At 33.0% G+C, this 20277-nt stretch overlaps 2 protein-coding genes across 3 annotated transcripts; one reads left to right on the top strand and one right to left on the bottom strand.

Moving 5' to 3' along the window:
- Positions 1-2665: 2665 nt before the first annotated feature.
- LOC140063143 (testis-specific serine/threonine-protein kinase 5-like) lies at positions 2666-7822 on the top strand. The gene is made up of 10 exons (XM_072109597.1): positions 2666-2916; positions 3946-4086; positions 4328-4424; positions 4611-4754; positions 5079-5210; positions 5373-5492; positions 5672-5821; positions 6677-6803; positions 6905-7014; positions 7273-7822. Exons 1-10 carry the CDS (start codon positions 2755-2757, stop codon positions 7707-7709), a joined length of 1620 nt encoding a protein of 539 aa, XP_071965698.1. The 5' UTR covers positions 2666-2754; the 3' UTR covers positions 7710-7822.
- On the bottom strand, positions 7793-20209 carry LOC140063131 (eukaryotic elongation factor 2 kinase-like). 2 transcript variants are annotated; one of them, XR_011847575.1, is made up of 14 exons: positions 20041-20209; positions 19170-19549; positions 18716-18753; positions 15300-15471; positions 14724-14873; positions 14023-14083; positions 13292-13491; positions 12594-13076; positions 11973-12095; positions 11701-11889; positions 11331-11455; positions 11046-11224; positions 10631-10822; positions 7793-9974 (listed from the first exon to the last, which is right to left on the bottom strand). XR_011847575.1 is itself a non-coding variant. In XM_072109580.1 (13 exons), exons 2-13 carry the CDS (start codon positions 19479-19481, stop codon positions 10707-10709), a joined length of 2148 nt encoding a protein of 715 aa, XP_071965681.1. In that variant the 5' UTR covers positions 19482-19549; positions 20041-20209; the 3' UTR covers positions 7793-10706. The 2 variants fall into 2 exon arrangements, 1 of the variants encoding a protein (XP_071965681.1); XM_072109580.1 differs by having other exon boundaries at positions 7793-10822.
- Between the last annotated feature and the right edge of the window lie 68 nt (positions 20210-20277).

The following is a 20277-nucleotide window of genomic DNA, read 5'->3' as shown; positions in this document are numbered from 1 at the left end:
GAAAAGGACCAGTACAATTACTTATTTTTTATCACATGATTAAAATCTATTTATTCTTCTTGTCTGTACTCATACAAAATAATATAACGGTCGCTAATTGGAAGTGTCTTAAAGTAAAGTGATCTTTAATTGGAAGAGGACCAGTACAATTACTTGTTTTTTATCACATGATTAAAATCTATTTATTCTTCTTGTCTGTACTCATACAAAATAATATAACGGTCGCTAAATGGAAGTGTCTTAAAGTAAAGTGATCTTTCATTGGAAGAGGACCAGTACAATTACTTGTTTTTTATCACATGATTAAAATCTATTTATTCTTCTAATTGTCTGTACTCATACAAAATAATATAACGGTCGCTAATTGGAGGTGTCTTACAGTAAAGTGACCTTTAATTGGAAGAGGACCAGTACAATTACTTATTTTATATCACATGATTATAAACTATTTATGCTTCTTGTTTTTATTCATAAAAAATAATATAACGGTCGCTAATTGGAAGTGTTTTAAAGTAAAGTGATCTTTCATTGGAAGAGGACCAGTACAATTACTTGTTTTTTATCACATGAATAAAATCTATTTATTCTTCTTGTCTGTACTCATACAAAATAATATAACGGTCGCTAATTGGAAGTGTCTTACAGTAAAGTGACCTTTAATTGGAAGAGTACCCGTACAATTACTTATTTTATATCACATGATTATAAACTATTTATTATTCTTGTCTTTATTCATACAAAATAATATAACGGTCGCTAAATGGAAGTTTCTTGAAGTAAAGTGACCTTTAATTGGAAGAGGACCAGTACAATTACTTATTTTTTATCACATGATTAAAATCTATTTATTATTCTTGTCTGTACTCATACAAAATAATTTAACGGTCGCTAATTGGAAGTGTCTTAAAGTAAAGTGATCTTTAATTGGAAGAGGACCAGTACAATTACTTGTTTTTTTTTATCACATGATTAAAATCTATTTATTCTTCTTGTCTGTACTCATACAAAATAATATAACGGTCGCTAAATGGAAGTGTCTTAAAGTAAAGTGATCTTTCATTGGAAGAGGACCAGTACAATTACTTGTTTTTTATTACATGATTAAAATCTATTTATTCTTCTAATTGTCTGTACTCATACAAAATAATATAACGGTCGCTAATTGGAAGTGTCTTAAAGTAAAGTGATCTTTAATTGGAAGAAGACCAGTACAATTACTTATTTTATATCACATGATTATAAACTATTTATGCTTCATGTTTTTATTCATAAAAAATAATATAACGGTCGCTAATTGGAAGTGTCTTAAAGTAAAGTGATCTTTCATTGGAAGAGGACCAGTACAATTACTTGTTTTTTATCACATGATTAAAATCTATTTATTCTTCTTGTCTGTACTCATACAAAATAATATAACGGTCGCTAATTGGAAGTGTCTTACAGTAAAGTGACCTTTATATGGAAGAGGACCAGTACAATTACTTGTTTTTTATCACATGATTAAAATCTATTTATTCTTCTTGTCTGTACTCATACAAAACAATATAACGGTCGCTAATTGGAAGTGTCTTAAAGTAAAGTGATCTTTAATTGAAAGAGGACCAGTACAATTACTTGTTTTTTTGTCATATGATTAAAATCTATTTATTATTCTTGCCTTTATTCATACAAAATAATATAACGGTCGCTAATTGGAAGTGTTTAAATTAAAGTGATCTTTAATTGGAAGAGGACCAGTACAATTACTTGTTTTTTATCACATGATTAAAATCTATTTATTCTTCTTGTTTCTATTCATACAAAACAATAATAACGGTCGCTAATTGGAAGTGTTTAAATTTAAGTGATCTTTAATTGGAAGAGGACCAGTACAATTACTTGTTTTTTATCACATGATTATAAACTATTTATTATTCTTGTCTTTACTCATACAAAATAATAAAACGGTCGCTAATTGGAAGTGTTTAATTTTAAGTGATCTTTAATTGGAAGAGGACCAGTACAATTACTTGTTTTTTGTCACATGATTAAAAACTATTATTACTCTTGTCTTTACTCATACAAAACAATAAAAATGGTCGCTAATTGGAAGTGTCTAAACTAAAGTGTTCTTTAATTGGAAGAGGACCAGTATAATTACTTGTTTTTATTACATGATTATTATTATATTGTTATTTATTCTTCTTGTCTTTATTCATACCAAATAATATAATGGTCGCTAATTGGAGGTGTTTTAAGCCAAGTTATCTTTGAAAAATAAAAACTAGTTTGGCATTATTAACAAATAGTGGTCGTTAAAAAAAGACAAGTGCATGCGCAATCACGATCAAAACCTGAATCTCAAATCTCAACCACGGACGGTATTCAATCCAAGGGTCAGACATTATTAAACGCGCCGGACAGCATTAAATTGTTGGAAAACGCCCGCGAACCCGTTGAAACATGCAATTGGACACTATCCAATGCTGAAAAGTGTCCACCCGGACACTTTTGAATGATGGACACATTTCAATCTTACACCGGCAACCAAACTCTACACATTAGATACACGTGTACGCGTACGTATGCCCACTGTTGCTAAGTACGCATCAATACGTACGCAAGTTACTAGGTTACGATATAAAAGTATACACACTATACCACCAAAATTTAAAGTTTAGAGAAAAGGACGCACAGACTTAAACGTTAAGGCACAGTGGGACTGTATGTCATATTTTTGCTTCACAAATTAATAAATTCAATAACCACGTCATAATGCCAGCAGACGACCAAATATTTTACTCAAGTGAGGAGTTTGAAATGAAGAAAAGAAGAGGCAATAGCTGCTGGACACCTCGCAAACAAAGTAACCCTTTAGATTCTCTGGGACTTGGGATACAGATAGGTCGAACATTAGGCGAAGGAATGTTTTCAAAGGTAAGTTAAATTTTTTATACAAATGTAGAGTAGGGTAGTAGATCTAACAAATATATGAAAATAGATCTGTAATCAATGTGACAATAGGCCTAATACAATTTTCATGTATTAAAATTATGGCTTTCTATAATGTATTTACTATTAGATATATCGTTTTAGTATTAGGCATTTTTGTCTATTCCAAATTAAATGCTAACTTACCTTTATTATGAACAACAAATCATACTTGACAATGACAGACAACATTGTGACAATGTCGGACAATATTGTGACAATGTCGGACAATATCGTGACAATGTCGGACAATATCGTGACAATGTCAGACAATATCGTGACAATATCGGACAATATCGTGACAATGTCGGACAATATCGTAACAATGTCAGACAATATCATGACAATGTCAGACAATATCGTGACAATGTCGGACAATATCGTGACAATGTCAGACAATATCGTGACAATGTCAGACAATATCATGACAATGTCGGACAATATCATGACAATTAATGTCGGACAATATCATAACAATGTCGGACAATATTGTGAAAATGTCGGACAATATCGTGACAATGACAGACAATATCGTGACAATGTCGGACACTATCGTGACAATGTCAGACAATATCGTGACAATGTCAGACAATATTGTGAAAATGTCGGACAATATCATAACAATGTCGGACAATATTGTGAAAATGTCGGACAATATTGTGACAATGACAGACAATATCATAACAATGTCGGACACTATCGTGACAATGTCAGAAAATATCGTGACAATGTCAGACAATATCATGACAATGTCGGACAATATCATAACAATGTCGGACAATATTGTGAAAATGTCGGACAATATCGTGACAATGTCGGACAATATCGTGACAATGTCGGACAATATCGTAACAATGTCGGACAATATCGTGACAATGTCGGACAATATCGTGACAATGTCGGACAATATCGTGACGATGTCGGACAATATCATGACAATGACAATTTGTCTTGTTGATTTGCATTGTTGTACAGGTGGTGAAGGTCCATAGTGAGAAGCTCAACAAAGATCTAGCAATCAAAATAATATCAAAAGAGAATGCGCCGGAAGAGTATACCAAGAAGATTATTCCAAGAGAAATTACAATAATGAAAACGCTTGGCCACGAACGGCTGGTAAGTGGCTCTGTTGCTTGTGGTTTATTTGTGTGCTTTACATCGCCAGTGCTTTGGTTCAAACCTAGTTGTACTCACCACCAATGACATTATTATTGTGTTGGAGATGCTGATAGGTTGTGAGATACCAAGATGTACTTCTCTGTCTTCACCCAACCTCCACATAGAAAACCATCTACCTCCCCTCGGGCTTCAAAATCAGCATAATATTTAGCGGTCTTTCTTTTTTATACAATTTCAGATTGGATTCGAAGGAGCACTTTTGACAAATAAACACACTTACATAATTATGGAATATCTTCCTGGCGGAGACTTGTTAGACTACATCAACAGAAAGGGTATATTTATATATAATATAATTTCATTGTTTGATATTCTAATGACTTTTACCACACAATACCCTTTAGCATTGAAAAGTCGCATTGATAATCGCAATTTTATTTTCTAAATTGTTTGGTGCGGTACAATTATTATTTATATTCAATTATTTATAATCATTAGATTACTTCTTATTTTTATTCCAGGACATCTTTCGGAATGCGAGTCACGTCGCATTTTTCATCAACTATTGGACGTCGTGACGTATTTACACAATTTAGATATTGTACATCGCGATATCAAGTGTGAAAACGTTTTGTTGGATCGACAAAATAACATAAAATTAGCTGGTAATTTAACTTTTTGGCGATATCTAAAGCAATATCTACTCTAACTACTATACGTGTTTTGGGTTGCAAACGCCCACAGTTAAAAGCATCCAGGCCTCTCATTGGCTATCTTCCCTCCACGTTCAGGTTATTGATGTTAGCGTTTCCTCTCTCATTGGCTGCTACGTGTATGATGCATAAATAACGATTCTCTCATTGGTTAAAAGTAACCGAATAATTAAAATATCTCTCAATTTGCATACAGGCGCTTCAGTTGTTCGTTTGCAGCGAATTGCTTGGTTGTCTCTTTGGAATTCACCTTTAAACCTTGCCTTTATTTTAAAGATCTAGGCTTTTCGACTTTTTGTGACCGCAGCACCCTGCTTGACACAGCGTGTGGTTCATTCGTGTACACCGCACCTGAAATCCATGAAGGTATTTGTTACGACGGGAAAATGGCAGATATTTGGAGTATGGGTAAGTTATCAACCTCATCCGGCCACAGAAAACAGATCATTCATTTTATATGTATAGGCCTACCCTTCGAGAACGTGGGAAGAAACATATAAGCATTTTCTTTAAGCCCAGCAACAAAATAAGTAAACTATAACATTGATTATCAATCAATACTTATTACAGGTATAGTTATTTACGCCATGTTGTGTGGGCGATTGCCATTTCGCGATGATGACTTCAATATCTTAATGGCGTCTTTTAGACGAAGAGAAAAGCTTCATTTTGAGAAGAAAGTGTCAAAAGGTAAGAAGATGTTAGCACAAGTTTGCAGAGTTGTGTGTCTTATGGAATTGTGAATCCTTTTGATGCACAACAGTAGGCCCACTTTACCGTGTAAATCAAGCCCCATTTTGAGATGGTGTAAAAGGCTTGGTAAAACAATACTATACATGTAAGATAAACTTTCTTTTTCTTTTTTGAAGATTGTCGGTCTTTTGTAAGATCAATGCTTTGTTTAGAGCCAAGATGTCGTGCCACTGTCGATCATTTAAAGCATTCTGATTGGTTGAATCGACCTATTGACACATCAACTGCTGACTTTGGAACACCTTGTTCGTCATTAGCTTCACTTGGTAAAGCGTGGTTCCCACTAGAACGTAACGCAAGGACGTAAACGCAACGCAAGCGTTTTAACCAATGACAAGCGAAGTTATAGACAGTTAGCCATCGCTTGTGATTGGTCAATTCACTTGCGTTGCGTTACGTCCCTTGCGTTGCGTCGCTAGTGGGAACCACGCTTAAGGGAAAACCCCAAAAAATTGACACTCAGTTATTAACCAAACATAAGATGAGACATGAGACCAAACTATAGTTCTTGGGTCACTCTCTGTACCTCAGTTATCCATATTGGTATTGGTAGAAAATGACCAGATGATGTGATTGTTCTTTGAGGCTAGCTATGGTATTTTAGTTCCCCAGTCTCAGTGTTCCTCTCTGTATCTCAGTTCTCTATATTGGTATTGGTAGACAATGGCCAGATGATGTGATTGTTCTTTGAGGCTAGCTATGGTATTCTAGTTCCTGGGTCTCAGTGTTCCTCTCTGTATCTCAGTTCTCCGTATTGGTATTGGTAGATAATTGAAAAAGACCAGATGGTGTGATTGTTCCTTGAGACTAGCTATGGTAATCTAGTTCCTGGGTTGCAGTGTTTCTCTCCGTATCTCAGTTCTCCGTATTGGTATTGGTAGATAATTGAGAAAGACCAGATGGTGCGAGTGTTCCTTGAGGCTAGTTATGGTAATCTAGTTCCTGGGTTGCAGTGTTTCTCTCCGTATCTCAGTTCTCCGTATTGGTAGATAATTGAGAAAGACCAGATGGTGCGAGTGTTCTTTGAGGCTAGTTATGGTAATCTAGTTCCTGTGTTTCAGTGTTCCTCTCTGTATCTCTTTTCTCATCAGTTTTAACATGCCTTAACCCTTCTCTTTTAGGTGGCGACACTTGGAAGCCCATGGAGGCTGATGCGTCCCATGGTTATGCATTGAGTCAGCGTGCTATGAAACAGAAGGAACCATCACTGGTCACAAACATACTACGAGCTGTCGCTATCAAACATACGTAAGTATGAATGTTATCAGACTTGCAAAGATACGCTACAATTTGTTAATACAAAATAAAATAATACATAGAATCTTAACCTATGATATTAAATTTATTAGAGCGGATTCCAATGTGACTCATCATCTGGGCATGTTAGAAAGAGCTGAACATACTGGACTTAGAGGACCAGCCGCCCAGAAGATTAGCATTCAACTCAGTGACCATAACTGTAAGACTATTGCTACATGTTTGTTTAGTCAATTAAGTTCAAGTTTAAGTTTAGATAAATTTAATAATTGTATTGACATGTAACATGGAATTAAAAAATTGTATTCCAACCTCCCAATCCCAGTTGTCTTGGTAAAAATTGTGCATTTTGTGCATACGTTTGTAAATGTGTTGACTTAAAAGTTAAAGAATGTTTGCGATTGCGATTACTTGCCTTTATTTGAAACATAAAACAAGAGAAATAATGTTTTTCAAGCAGTACAACAACCAATGATGATGTACCACACAATGGACGATTACTCTGGAACAGAACCAGACCGTAAATCAAGTCTTATGATGATGGCGGCCTCGAATCGCAAAGCTAATCTACGCCGAGGCTCCCTCGCACTTAACCATGGTGCTCTTCGTCCAGGTGGTTCACAAATAAACATGGCTACAGACGACCTGATGGCATCCGTCACTCGTCTTAACGAGAGGAGTTTTGATGCTGATTCACGCCATATGCACTTTAATACCAGCTCACGTGTTGCAATGGCAGCCGGAGCAGGTAAGCGGTCATCAGCAGAGTGTACCAGACGGAACTCTTCCATTACAGATGAAATGAAGACCAGGAAAATGTACCCTGGTGGTTTGACAGCAGAAGAACGTGAAGAAGTTGATAGATGGAAAGGAAAATGTCAATTCATGCTTTATTAAATAATATAAAAACTGAAATTTACAAACAAAATATAAATTTTTTATGTAACTTGCATTTTAAAAGGCAATCTTTATACAGTAAACAAGAGTAGAATAAAATAAAAAATCATATGTAGACAAAAATTCTGTATTTTAGTTGTTTATTTATCGAAGGCATACAGAACCAGTTGCAATTTGACAAATGTATGGTGTATTTCATACACGTTCATGTTTATTTGGTATTGACAAATCTAGAAAACTCAACTTTCAAAAGTGGGAGGGGCATGCACTCCCAACTACTTGACCTAATACAGTGTTAACACTATAATATACTGACCATTGTGTTACACACAGCAGAAATGTCTATACGGTAGATTGTGCCAAGTGATTCACTCTATTCAGGCATTCAATTCCTATCGATAATACCAAGATTAAAACACATTAAAGACATTTACCAACTACTATCGGTATAGATCTTGTATTGTATTGCATTTAAGCAGTTATCAAGATTTCAACATTTGACTATTATTATTATAATAATAGTTTTTTCTCTAACACAATTACTGACTGAACTATATCAATTATTATATACAGATCTTGTATCAAGATCCTATCAATATTGATGGAACTCGTGTTCTGAAGTAATACAACTTGTACAGCATAGCATTAGTAATAAAACTCACAACTTTAGTACAAAAGATTGCTATAAAAAGCTAAATTGTCTGCTACAATTTCATGTTTTTAAAAACATTTTATTAATAAGAATCCATTAAGTTGTATCTCATCACTTTTATTTCATAATATTGTGGTTTAAAATAATTGAAAGGAATTTAAATAAAAGTAAAAGCTGTAATAAAAGTTCCATATTTAATATTATATTCAGTTAATTTTGGCGTGACTTTACTAGTCAGAGACTTAAACTAATTGTTTTTTAATACTGATTTTTTTTTATATTAAATTTTATTATAACATACTAACATAATGTAATAAACATTAACATAACGACAATCTAATAAAGAATTCCAGAAAGGTATTATTGTTTAAAATATATAAAGAATAAAAGTGTGAAATGCTTGGAAATCTGGACAAACATGTAGGTTATGTTGTGTCCTCTAAAATGTATAATCAATATTAAATCATAGTCAATAATCAATATGAACTTGATAAAGGTAGAAATAGTATAACAAAGTGTGTGGTACCATCATGTTAATAATGTTCCCCTAATTTTCTACATTGGTTCTTTACATTTAATTGTTAAACTTGAAAATTCGAAAAAAAAGATGTCTACAAAAACATAAAAATTTGTCGATTTGTTTGTGTGTGTATGTCAGAATAAAATACAAATTTTTTTTAAATTTATAAAAAATAACTTGTGAGGTAGTTGAAATGTAGAAAAAAAAATCAAAATCAAAAATTGTGTTTCAAAATACAACTAAACAGTAGAATCTTGTTGGGACACCCTTATTCAAAAAAAGTGTAATAGGCCCAAATATGATAGTGATATGCTCATGTATGACATCATTGTGTCCATATATGGGCACATCATATTTTGTTGTCACATCAAGTTTGATAGTGTAGACAGACACTTATTCAAGGGACACTTTCCACTGAAATAAACAAGGGGAAATATTAACACGTTGCCAACCCCTAATTAAGCAGACACTTTGTTAATTGGGATCCCAATCTACTGTATAAATTAACATTATTTCCTTAAAGAAGGATAGAAGGAATGAAGCTTCAAAAAGAGTGGTAGAAAGTTAAGAACTGTAACATCATCCAAAAAAGAAAAAAATACAGTAAATTTGAGTTTAGAAAACCTCTTGCAATATCACAATAATTTAGCTTTACAAGAAACTGACATTACTATTATAGTGGCTTTCTAGTTATTTAAGAACTCTAGCACCAATACGAAAGATTATTGGAAGTAAACTATGTCGTTAAAAAATTAATTAAACAAAATGATATCTTGTATCCTATCTAAGATAGAAACAAAAATCATTCAAACAAAAGAACATGAATATTTTTACATTTGATTAATTCAAAATTAAGCAAATATTATAAACCGATATTTTGTCTCATAAAGTATGCATTCTCATATAATGTTAAGGATTAAATCTATTAATCTATCTATCAAATTGTGAAATGTATGCTGTATTATCCATCTCCTATTCTTCAGTGGACACCCTTGTGTCACACCAAATATAGTGGTTCTACTGCATATATATAATGCCATGTCCATTAGTATCGATTCTATGGAATGTTGCTTTGTTAGTTGCTGCTTTTTTACTGAAAAGGCAAACAATTTATAGTATGTGTATGTTAGTAGATGGGCTATAACTTGTAAATTTTACAGTACTAAATATTACATGATTGCATTTTCTAATTTAAATCAAAACAAATTAAAATAACAGTTTGTAGCAAAACGTATTGCTAATATTTGCCATTTTATACATTTTATGGTAGTAATACGATTGTATTGATAAAGATGTCAGGTTCTGCTTAGGCATTATTTTGTTGTTTTGTAAAAATTGACGTCTAAAATGAAATTTCGCCCTCTGTAGCTAAGACATTAGCCTAGGCTAACATGACTGAGAAAACATAATGGAGATTCTCCTCCTCCAATCCCCAAATAATATCCATAAAATTTCTTAAGACAGATCAATGTAATCAAAAGATAAAACAGTTGTTTATCATTTCACATACACCTCCAGGATGTGCAAACTAATATGTTCTAAAAGGTTTATTCAACATTTTACCAAATTAACTTAAATTTCTTAATCAATTACAGAAAATAAAACTTTAAATTATGCAAATGTTAAAATTTGAAATGTATTGTAAAATTGATTTCAAAAGCAATGTTTTTGTTTTTAAATTATGATGAAAGAAAGATAAGACAAAATTAAAGATTATTTACACATTCGCAAATAATTTTACCTACATACGTTAAGATCAAAGGAACGTATATCTTTTGCCAACCTTGTAGTTGTTAGACCTCACTAATCTTGTTGTTTGACCTCACTAATCTTCTTCCTCGACCTCTCCATATGCCTCTTCTGCCAACATGTAGTATTTATTAGCTAATCGGCCTTTCATACTTGCCATTGCACTTTCTGCTGCTTCATTGTACAGGTCACCTAGAATATTAATATCAATTTTTAGTACAACATTTAAAAAGCTTTTTTACACTAGAATTACTCCCTTTTAAGAAGATACTTTCCCATGAAATGATATATATATTTGAACACTATGGCCAACCCTTAATCAGGGGACACCCACATTAAGAGGAAACGGTGTTTGGGCCAGGTGTCCTAAATATACTGTATTAATTATTAATTATATATATAGCACATAACTGACCTGCACGTGATGGATCTTTATCGACACCAAAACCGCCCTCCCTGTATATTTCTGCTTGTCTAGCAATCAATTGATATATGGGCGTATCAACGACAGCATCATAGCCACCAGAATCATCGTCTTGCGGAGCATCTGTGACGGAAGAGTACCAATGGAGAGCTTCATCCCAATCTTTCTCTCTGGAAAAAAAAGAGTTTTACAAATTTAAACCTTTATCTTTTTGCTAAATTTTGATTATTATTTACTGACCAGGTTTAAGGCCTAATTTGCATACATTTTCATTACCTCTGTGTGCCTAGGCCATTACCAGTGTCAAATGCTTTAGCCATGTATATCTGTGAAGCCCTGTCTCTGGCATCTGCAGCCTGCTCCATGTAGTCTAACCCTTTGTCCTGATTTTGAGGATTGTCCTGGAGGATAACAAGAAAAATATAACACTACTTCCAGACATCAAGGTATTTCCTTGGAAAAACAGTGAATGCCGGTCCAGGTCTGTATATTGCCTAGGAATTTAGCATTGTATAACATGTATAGTGTTTTGTCTACTGTGTGTCCCATTTATTTAATTGAATTGGAAAAGTGACGCACACCAACACATATTGTGCTAAGTACTGGGACATGGGTACTCACTAAACATGAGAATAATAATACACACCTCAACTGAGTGGTCTTCGAGGACATCATGCGGTAGCTGCAGATATATCTTAGCAAGATTGATGATAGCTTCAAGTGATCCACAGAGGCCCGACTGTTCAAGATGATAGAGGGCGGCCTCCATATTACGTACATCATCTGTCTGAGCAAACCGTCCAATTTCGTGGTAACGGGCCATGTCCATGTGAATCTAGGGAAGAGAATTTGTTATTAGTAAGTGTCTTAATAATAATCTCATTCATTCTCTTGTTCTGTACTGTACAAAGCCATTACCTTGCCAAGAATGGAATCATCCGATTTTCTCATATTTGCTCGTAATCTTAACTGCATTTCCAAATTAACGCAGGATGCACGAGCCTTCATGTTGCACTTAAAATATGCAGCGGCTTCTTCTTCCTAATTGGTTAACAAGAAAAAAAAGATATTACTAGGCTGCACACACATTTGCTAGCCAAAAGTAACATTATAAACTGAGGGTGTGTGGTGCAGTGTGTTGTACGTTGGATTACTGATCGTGAGATAGTGAGTTTGAATTCAACTTTTGCTGCACTGCTTGTATCTTTAGGGAAGACACTTTACTTATGTTTGCCTTTCTCCACCCAGGTGTATAAATAGGTACCTGGTTAGATCAAGACAAAACTTTGTGCTGATTAAAGCTCCATTATGCGAGTATATTTGATCCAAAAAGAGTTTTGTGCTTGTAACAACGAATATCATTATTATTATTATTATTATTAAACTGTAGATATTGTCTAGATTTAGATCTTAAGTGAACTTTATGAGTCAGGTCTATTGTCACTATGTGCTGCAAAATATATTTATTTATTCCTAGTACTATATCTTGATTCAGCACCACTCAATCAAAAGAAACGATAAAAATATTGTACAAAATACCCTCGTCATAGAGTCTCCTTCTCCACCTGAAATTGTACGGCTTCTATTTCTTCCAAAAGTCACATGATTTGTAGTCGTACCATGTTCCTCCTCTCCGTTCTCATCCTCGTCCGCAATCTCTGACAAAGGAGATGACGGCATGCAAACCTCTTCTGGAGATGCAGGTGACGTAAAACAAATTGATGCGCCATATCTCAATGCCCGTCTCTTATCAATGACCGGTCTGGAATTGGCAAAACGTGACGGTGGAAGATCACCAATAGTGTCAGAACTTTCCGATAACGATCGGTTACTGTCAGAAGACGTACGTCTTTCAAACTTGTAATCCATTTCTTCCATGCTTTCTTCGGAGCATTCTGATATGTGGCGTTCTCTAACTTCGCGTATTATGAACTTGGTCATATCAAGTGGTGTGATTGATTTGCGAGGACGAGGGCGGAATACTGGCTCCTCTTCACCACTACAAACTGTTGATGAATTCTTCTACAAAATACAAGATTATTATAAAAATCAAATATTATATATTTTGTTTTTCTTTCATTGAATGTCTAAAAAAAAAAATGTTTGATTCAGCATTGGTTTAATATGGTTAACAGATCCTTCTACTCTTCCACCACACATCATCCTTAGAAACAAATGTACTATAAAATTACCATGATAAATATATTTCATAATCAGTTGTTAATTAGTTGTCTTACATGCATATCAAGATATCTAGAATGATCAGCAATTTCTGATGAGTGCATATCAAATGGTGTCATGTCCATCTTTTCACAGATAGTGTTACAAGTATGTGTGAAGAAGAACAGCGCCATCCCCTTCGTACCAAGATTTCCATCGTTGTACTCTGTTCCATTGGAGGTGTGAATCTGTGGATCAGTCCAAAGGTCACCAACACCTAAAATGATACACATTTAGAAAATGTTATTAAAATTATTAGATGACATATTTGGAAAGTATTAGCATACACTGATATAAAGTGCATTAGCATTACACTGACCTGAGAATATGAGCATAACACTGACCTGGGAAGTATTAGCATAATACTGACCTGGAAAGTATTAGCATAACACTGACCTGGGAAGTATTAGGATAATACTGACCTGGAAAGTATTAGCATAACACTGACCTGGAAAGTATGACCTTGTTGTAAACTAATATTGTGAAAGCTAAGTTGATTAGTAGATTACCAAGCTGTAATTAGTTACATTTAAGCAATGTGTCATGTGACAAAAAGGATTTCAACATATGTTCATAATGTCAGTCAAAAAATCAGCACAACAAATATTATGTGTAGATATCTGTTCTGATATTTAGAATTATGTAATTTTGATTCAACTTGAAACTGAATTATTTTTGCTGAAAACAGGTAGTGTAAAGTTACACTTAATTAACTTTATGCAAATTAATATTATCAACTAACATTTACCTTGAATATCAACAACAATCAACTTGTGACCTGACCTTTCAAATGTGAAATGACTGAAGGCCTAAAAAAGAAAACAATTAAATAATACAAAATTCTGATTAATAAAAATAATATTAAAAGTAAATGGTCAAATGGTCATTGACATGAGATGACCGTGATCTGAAATAAAAATAGATTTATAAATCAGCATATTCCTATTGGGATCAAAGGATTTACATATTATAAGTAAAGATCACAATTAGTCTAACCTGAATTATAATATTTAGCATATTACATTTGTATAGTGTTACTTCAAGCTATAGTTAAGTAATCATGCGATTCCACAACAGGATTAGTTTACAATAATGCTCAAGGAGTGCTTGTTGGTGATGATATTTTTATGAGTCACAGTGGATTATCTGATGATCAGGCAGTATAATACAACAGCGGATAATGTATTGTATATAAGTATTTGTTAATGTTAATATTTCCATGTCATGCAAACTGAGATATACAATTTGCATGTACTGCATGCAAGTGTTTGTAAGAGCAACTATATCCCAAATAATTTATTTAATAATAATAATCATGTTTTACATTTTAAAAACATCATACGACTACCATATTTGGGCACATCACACTGTTTTTTGTCAAACTAGTTTGATAGTGTATACATCCTGTAGCTTTAGACGTGCAACTATATTATGTAATTGTGACTTTACCTGTGGAGTGAGTCTCAATGCTTCGTCTCGGACAAAGCCAGAATTTGAGTTATACTTCATGTAGTCACCCTCAATGAAATTCTCGATGTGGTAAAGTGGGCTACCAGGTCGATCTTTGAACTCCAAAATGCACATGGCCATAATGTCAATCTAAAAGATTAAATAATGAATAATTATTGGAAACAAAAGAAAAAAAAATGATATATTATTAATATCACTACTGATATGGTACAATAATGTTATCACTTATAAATATATTTGTTTTCATAAACACAGTAAACCTCTATTATGGGACTCCTTCTGGACGAAGTGTCACCTTAATTCCCTGAATAGAGGTTTCCCCTGAATAGAGGTGTATATTGTAATTATATGGGTTTGGATGGATGTTGTTTATTTTAATTCCTCGGTCAGTCCATAACAAATTAATTCAAAGCAGATGACATATGATCAGGGGACCCCTCAGGTAGATACCATACCATACATGATAAAAAACAGATAACAAATCTGGTATCTGGTATCAAAAAAAATCAAATCAAAATCAGCTTATTAATTTTCAAAACAGTAAGTTGTTAATACCGGTTTAGGTGGATGGTGTCTGTTATATTCCTCGGCCCAGAGCTTAGCATCCATTTGCAATCGCACATCATTAAAATAGACGTCTCGTTCAACAGATGCCATGTACCGCTTAGAAACAAAATTACCAGAATGTTTCCAGTTCTTTGTTCTGCTCATGTTTGAGATTTTTTTCCTGTCAGATAGAATTTGTAGATTCATTTTATTATGAATAATGGTAAACATGGGTTAAGTTCTTATTAAATTATCTGTTTACTAACTCATACCACAAATACACAAGGCAATCATATGAATTTGGCGAGATCATTCTAGCTAGAATTCAAAGTATATTTCATTGTTATATGTTGTTATTGTCATATAGTTAATAAAATAATAATTTAAAAATTAAATTACATTAATTTTATCAATTGATTATACAAAATTAACAATTGCAGAGATAGAAATCATGATTGATGGTTTTCAATAGTTTACTGTTCTAAAACATATTATTATTATTATTATTATTTAAGTTACTTATTTATGTTATTGCAAAGTCAATACTATAATATCATGAATGTATTATTTTATTGTTCTATTTTATTTCAATAAAAATCATTGAAGTTGAAAACAGGATGAAGGCATTGACTGACATGAACACCAGGAAACTGATTGACCCCAAGGTAACCTAACCATAGACTTCCTGAACCAGATGTAGTTTAAATAATGAACCCTGGATGTCAATGAATACAAAAGCCTAGCCTTCATTTTTGTTCTTTTCTATTTTTTTTTATTCAGAGGGTCAAGGCAGGTTACCTTTAATTTGTTATTCTCTAGTTACATGCCTCAGTAAATGTAATATTTGATTGGACAAAGAAAAGTAGATGGTCACCTGCGGTCATATTTCATACAGCACAGTCTGTGACCAGTCATCTATGGAGTGAATTAGTGTTGATGAAAAACAGGACATTATGATTTGCTAAAAACCTATGCTGACAAATCTTACACTACACAGCAGCAGTGGCAGTACTGTATACTCAATTTGCATACATTCATTAAATTGACAAGAAATATTTAGGAAAGAAAAATAATTTATGTAATGAATGTACTGAAATAAGCCTACTGTAACTGGTTTTTATAGAATTTTACCAAATTCTTTATTTGATCAGAAAGAAGAGAAATTTATGTTTTATGTTATTTTTAGATATTTTGAAATTCATGTACATTAACAAATACTGTTAGTATCTAAAACTTATGCTTGTAGAGGTTTAACGATAAAGCATGCTGCAATGGGAAGGAATTGGTAATAACAGATGGTACAAACTGACCAGCAGTATAGACAGATCTTATCAAAGCATGACAAAGCAGTTAGGAGTCATCATAATCAAGTCAACAGACTGTTTACAATATTAATAGTCAAAACTTTAAATGCTTATTTACAAAAATAGTCCTGTAATAAAAGTGTATGTTGCTTAAGTACACTCAGGCTAACATATAGTTATACTGGAACTTGTGACTTGATATGTACGGTAGGTTGTGGTTTCTTCCAACATCCCCACCCACTCTTACGTAAAAAAAACATAACATTAACAGTAAAGTACAGTTTATTTTTTTGTTAATTATACATAATTAAGATTGAATGAATGAAACTCGTCTATTTGTTTGTGCATTGCAATCCAATGTTATTATTTAATAGTCTTCCATTGTAAACCCCACCTTTCTCCCACCTATAAAAAAACCAGTTACACAAAATAGTTGTTTGCATTGTAATCAGGGGACTTTCCAAAAAATGGAAAAAACCAATATCTGTATAAATTTATTACAGTACTCTTAATATAGACCAACATCTATCAGTGTAATGATTTAATAGTTATTTGAATAAATATTTACACAAGAATTACTGTTTACAATGTTATTATTATTGATATACTGAATCAACATATTGTTGCACATTATTATAAATAGTAAAAATTGCATTGCATACAATCAGGGGACTCTTCTGAAAGTGGAAAAACCCAATAAATACATTGTAAACATTAAAATGATTAAACATATTAGTTTATAATTGAACTTTAACTGACAGTCTGATGTGTGTCCTCGAAAGTGAATTTGTTGTGTAGGAGTGATCCAACAGACATATTGACCTTTGAGTTTGTTGTGATGCTATGGCTGTTATTTGTTTACAAAACGGTGTTATCATAAGCAGTTAGATTAATGACCAACTAAATAAATACATTAAAGGTATACTTTAATAAATTGTTTTTTAAAACCATTTATGACTTTTTTGGTTCATTGTTAGTGACTATAGACTGGTGCATAAGTATGTTGTATGGAAGTGCGAGGTGATCAGTCTTATGTTAAACAATTTGAAGCTAGGATAAAACTTAATAAATAAGCAAATGGACAAATAAACGAACCAAGAAAGGAAATAAGCAAAATCTGAGGTTATTTATACAACAGACAAAAGAACATCTCAGCAATGAACATCAGACCAACATTGTTTGGTAACAAAGGGCTATCATCACACCACTGTGTTGTGACTACACCAAGTTCAGGTCAAGGAGTAAACAGTATTATTGATTGGTGTTAAATAAATACTTACTCAAACAACTAGCTAACCTTGCCTTAAAAAGTACTTAGGTAGTCTGTAAATTACAATTTAGACACTACTAACTTATTTTAAGGTACTCTATAGTACAGGTAGTCTGTAAACAATACATGGTACAATGTTTCTAAGGACATATACACAAATTATCCATAAAATATCCTAATAAATAACCAAAAAAGAATAAAATCAGAGGAACCATTTACATCTGAACAGAATTATCCATAAAATATCCTAATAAATAACCAAAAAAGAATAAAATCAGACTAGGAACCATTTACATCTGAACAGACTGTACAAATCATACTAGCAGTAAAAATAGCCATCATACAGTTTCATGATAGTGATAGGTATATGAAATCAAATAATATCAAAATATATTCCTAAGGATCTGTTTACATTATCAAACTTGTTTGACAAAAAAAGTGTGATGTACGCAAATGACACAGGGATATGCACAAATATGGTAGTGATGACATCATCATGTCCATATATGGGCACATCACATTTTTTTGTCACATATCACAGTTTGATAGTGTTAATAAAGGAATATTTCACTGAAAGAAAACTGAAATTAATAAGTTAACAGTTTATCAGCCATACTGAACAGGGTCATGTATGACAAAGGTCATTTGTGTTGGTCATGAATCCTTCACAGTACTACCTCATGGACATTTGAACCTGTCCCAAGGACACTTTTTCAACATTATATTAGGCGTTTCCTTTGTTTTACGAAGACAAGTAGAAAAGACTATCCCCGTACTGTATATTAACTAATACTATTTCTATTACTGTGTTTAATTTATTAATAAATAAGTAAATTAATGGAGATACTTACATTCGAAAGCATTCCCTCATGGCTCCATTTGCAAATGGCTATAGATTAAATAAATTCACTTAATTATTGAATAAAAACTTAAATGAAATATTTAGCTTTTTTCAAAGTGGGGGTAATAGGAATTTTTTTGTATTTTCTATAAAATAAAATACAGTAGATAAGGACTTTTTCCACGACTGTATAATCAACAACTTGGTAACTATTTGTCTACGTAAAATTGATTGTTCTTTCGATGAATGAATGATTTTCAATCTTTTTACACTATTCCTGTAGAATCACTTTTGAAAAAGGGACTTATTTCATGACAATTATTCTTCTTTATCACATTCACAGCAAAACGGTATAAAAAATATGGTAATTTACTTTCAACTTTTTTTTCCAAATTGCATGAGATTAAATAATAAAATATTTAAAATGAAGCAAAACATAGGGCCTTTTTTTATTCTTCACTTACCACATCAGCCATTTTGACGAAGACCATATCCACGACCCATGATTGGTCAATGGCATTATACCTGAATCTCTTGGCTTTCTCTTCCTTAAACACCTCCAAGTGAAAATCCTCCCATGGATCGGTACACTGGATTGCTTTTCTCATAACCCTCTGCCACCGCCGTCGCACAGCCATATTAATGGGCCTTGGAATTGGTTTGTGGACGGCAGAGACATGATCAACTACTTCGATCTCTGTCAATGTTTTTATGTTCAAGTCATCATCTTCCTCTGTATCCATAGCAACCGGTACCAAATTGATGTTGACTGACATGCTGTAGTGCGCTTAGACCAATAAATATATTTAGTAAATTTTTCTTTTAATAATTCCTCTAGAATGGCCTACAGTAAAAGAAATATTGAAAGTTAAAAATGGCTTGAAAATTAATCTGATGACACCTGTTTTTATACAAAAATTTCCTTTCCATTGGTTGCTCTAGGCCTACACTAAGAATAGCACCAAAAAGCAATAATTTGACCTAAACTAATTAGAAGTTCAATTGGCCTTTACTTATCATTTACTATAATTATTTTATAATACTGTATATAATCTAAAAATAAATTACTAAAAAAAGTAAAACATTAAATAAAAAAGTTAAAAAAAGGAAAAAAATTAATATTTCATTCATTTAAATTGATAGATTAGCATAGTTTACTAAATTCAAGGGAGAGTGCATTTTTCAATATGCTAGCCTAGCCTATATTTATTCTCAACTGAATGTAGGTCACACTCCTGCAAGAAGGATGCCTGGTCTGAGTAGACATACATCCCACATACGTACGACACCACGTGAGAAGATGGCCTGGCCTGGGAAAAAAACTTTTGCACTTACTTTACATTCGAGATAAAAACTGCAAAGATATCCGTCTCTCTACAATGATATATTGTATGTTACCATATTATATTTAATAGTATTGAAGGCATTAAACTCAGAGATGCTTTTGTGAAAGAAAATGAGAAGGCCTACAGTGTAGGCTGCTGCTCTGACTGGATATTTATTATTAATTTTATCAACACCACTGTCATGCTTCACCGCCTATGACGACGTGACAGTACACACATGAGATGT

Source organism: Antedon mediterranea, chromosome 1, assembly GCF_964355755.1.
Source record: "Antedon mediterranea chromosome 1, ecAntMedi1.1, whole genome shotgun sequence".
In the NCBI taxonomy this organism is placed as follows: domain Eukaryota; kingdom Metazoa; phylum Echinodermata; class Crinoidea; order Comatulida; family Antedonidae; genus Antedon; species Antedon mediterranea.
This window is presented reverse-complemented; position numbering and strand designations above follow the sequence as displayed.

What these genes read in the sequence shown, in the direction of transcription:
- LOC140063143 (XM_072109597.1), top strand. Translation starts at nt 2,755, where the DNA reads ATGCCAGCAGACGACCAAATATTTTACTCAAGTGAGGAGTTTGAAATG. An exon ending in AAATAACATAAAATTAGCTG is followed by an intron (nt 4,755 to 5,078) that starts GTAATTTAACTT and finishes TTTATTTTAAAG; the next exon opens with ATCTAGGCTTTTCGACTTTT. An exon ending in TCAACTCAGTGACCATAACT is followed by an intron (nt 7,015 to 7,272) that starts GTAAGACTATTG and finishes TTTTTCAAGCAG; the next exon opens with TACAACAACCAATGATGATG.
- LOC140063131 (XM_072109580.1), bottom strand. Translation starts at nt 19,481, where the DNA reads ATGTCAGTCAACATCAATTTGGTACCGGTTGCTATGGATACAGAGGAA. An exon ending in CATTGAGACTCACTCCACAG is followed by an intron (nt 14,084 to 14,723) that starts GTAAAGTCACAA and finishes TTTCTTTTTTAG; the next exon opens with GCCTTCAGTCATTTCACATT. An exon ending in GATTGTTGTTGATATTCAAG is followed by an intron (nt 13,492 to 14,022) that starts GTAAATGTTAGT and finishes GTATCATTTTAG; the next exon opens with GTGTTGGTGACCTTTGGACT.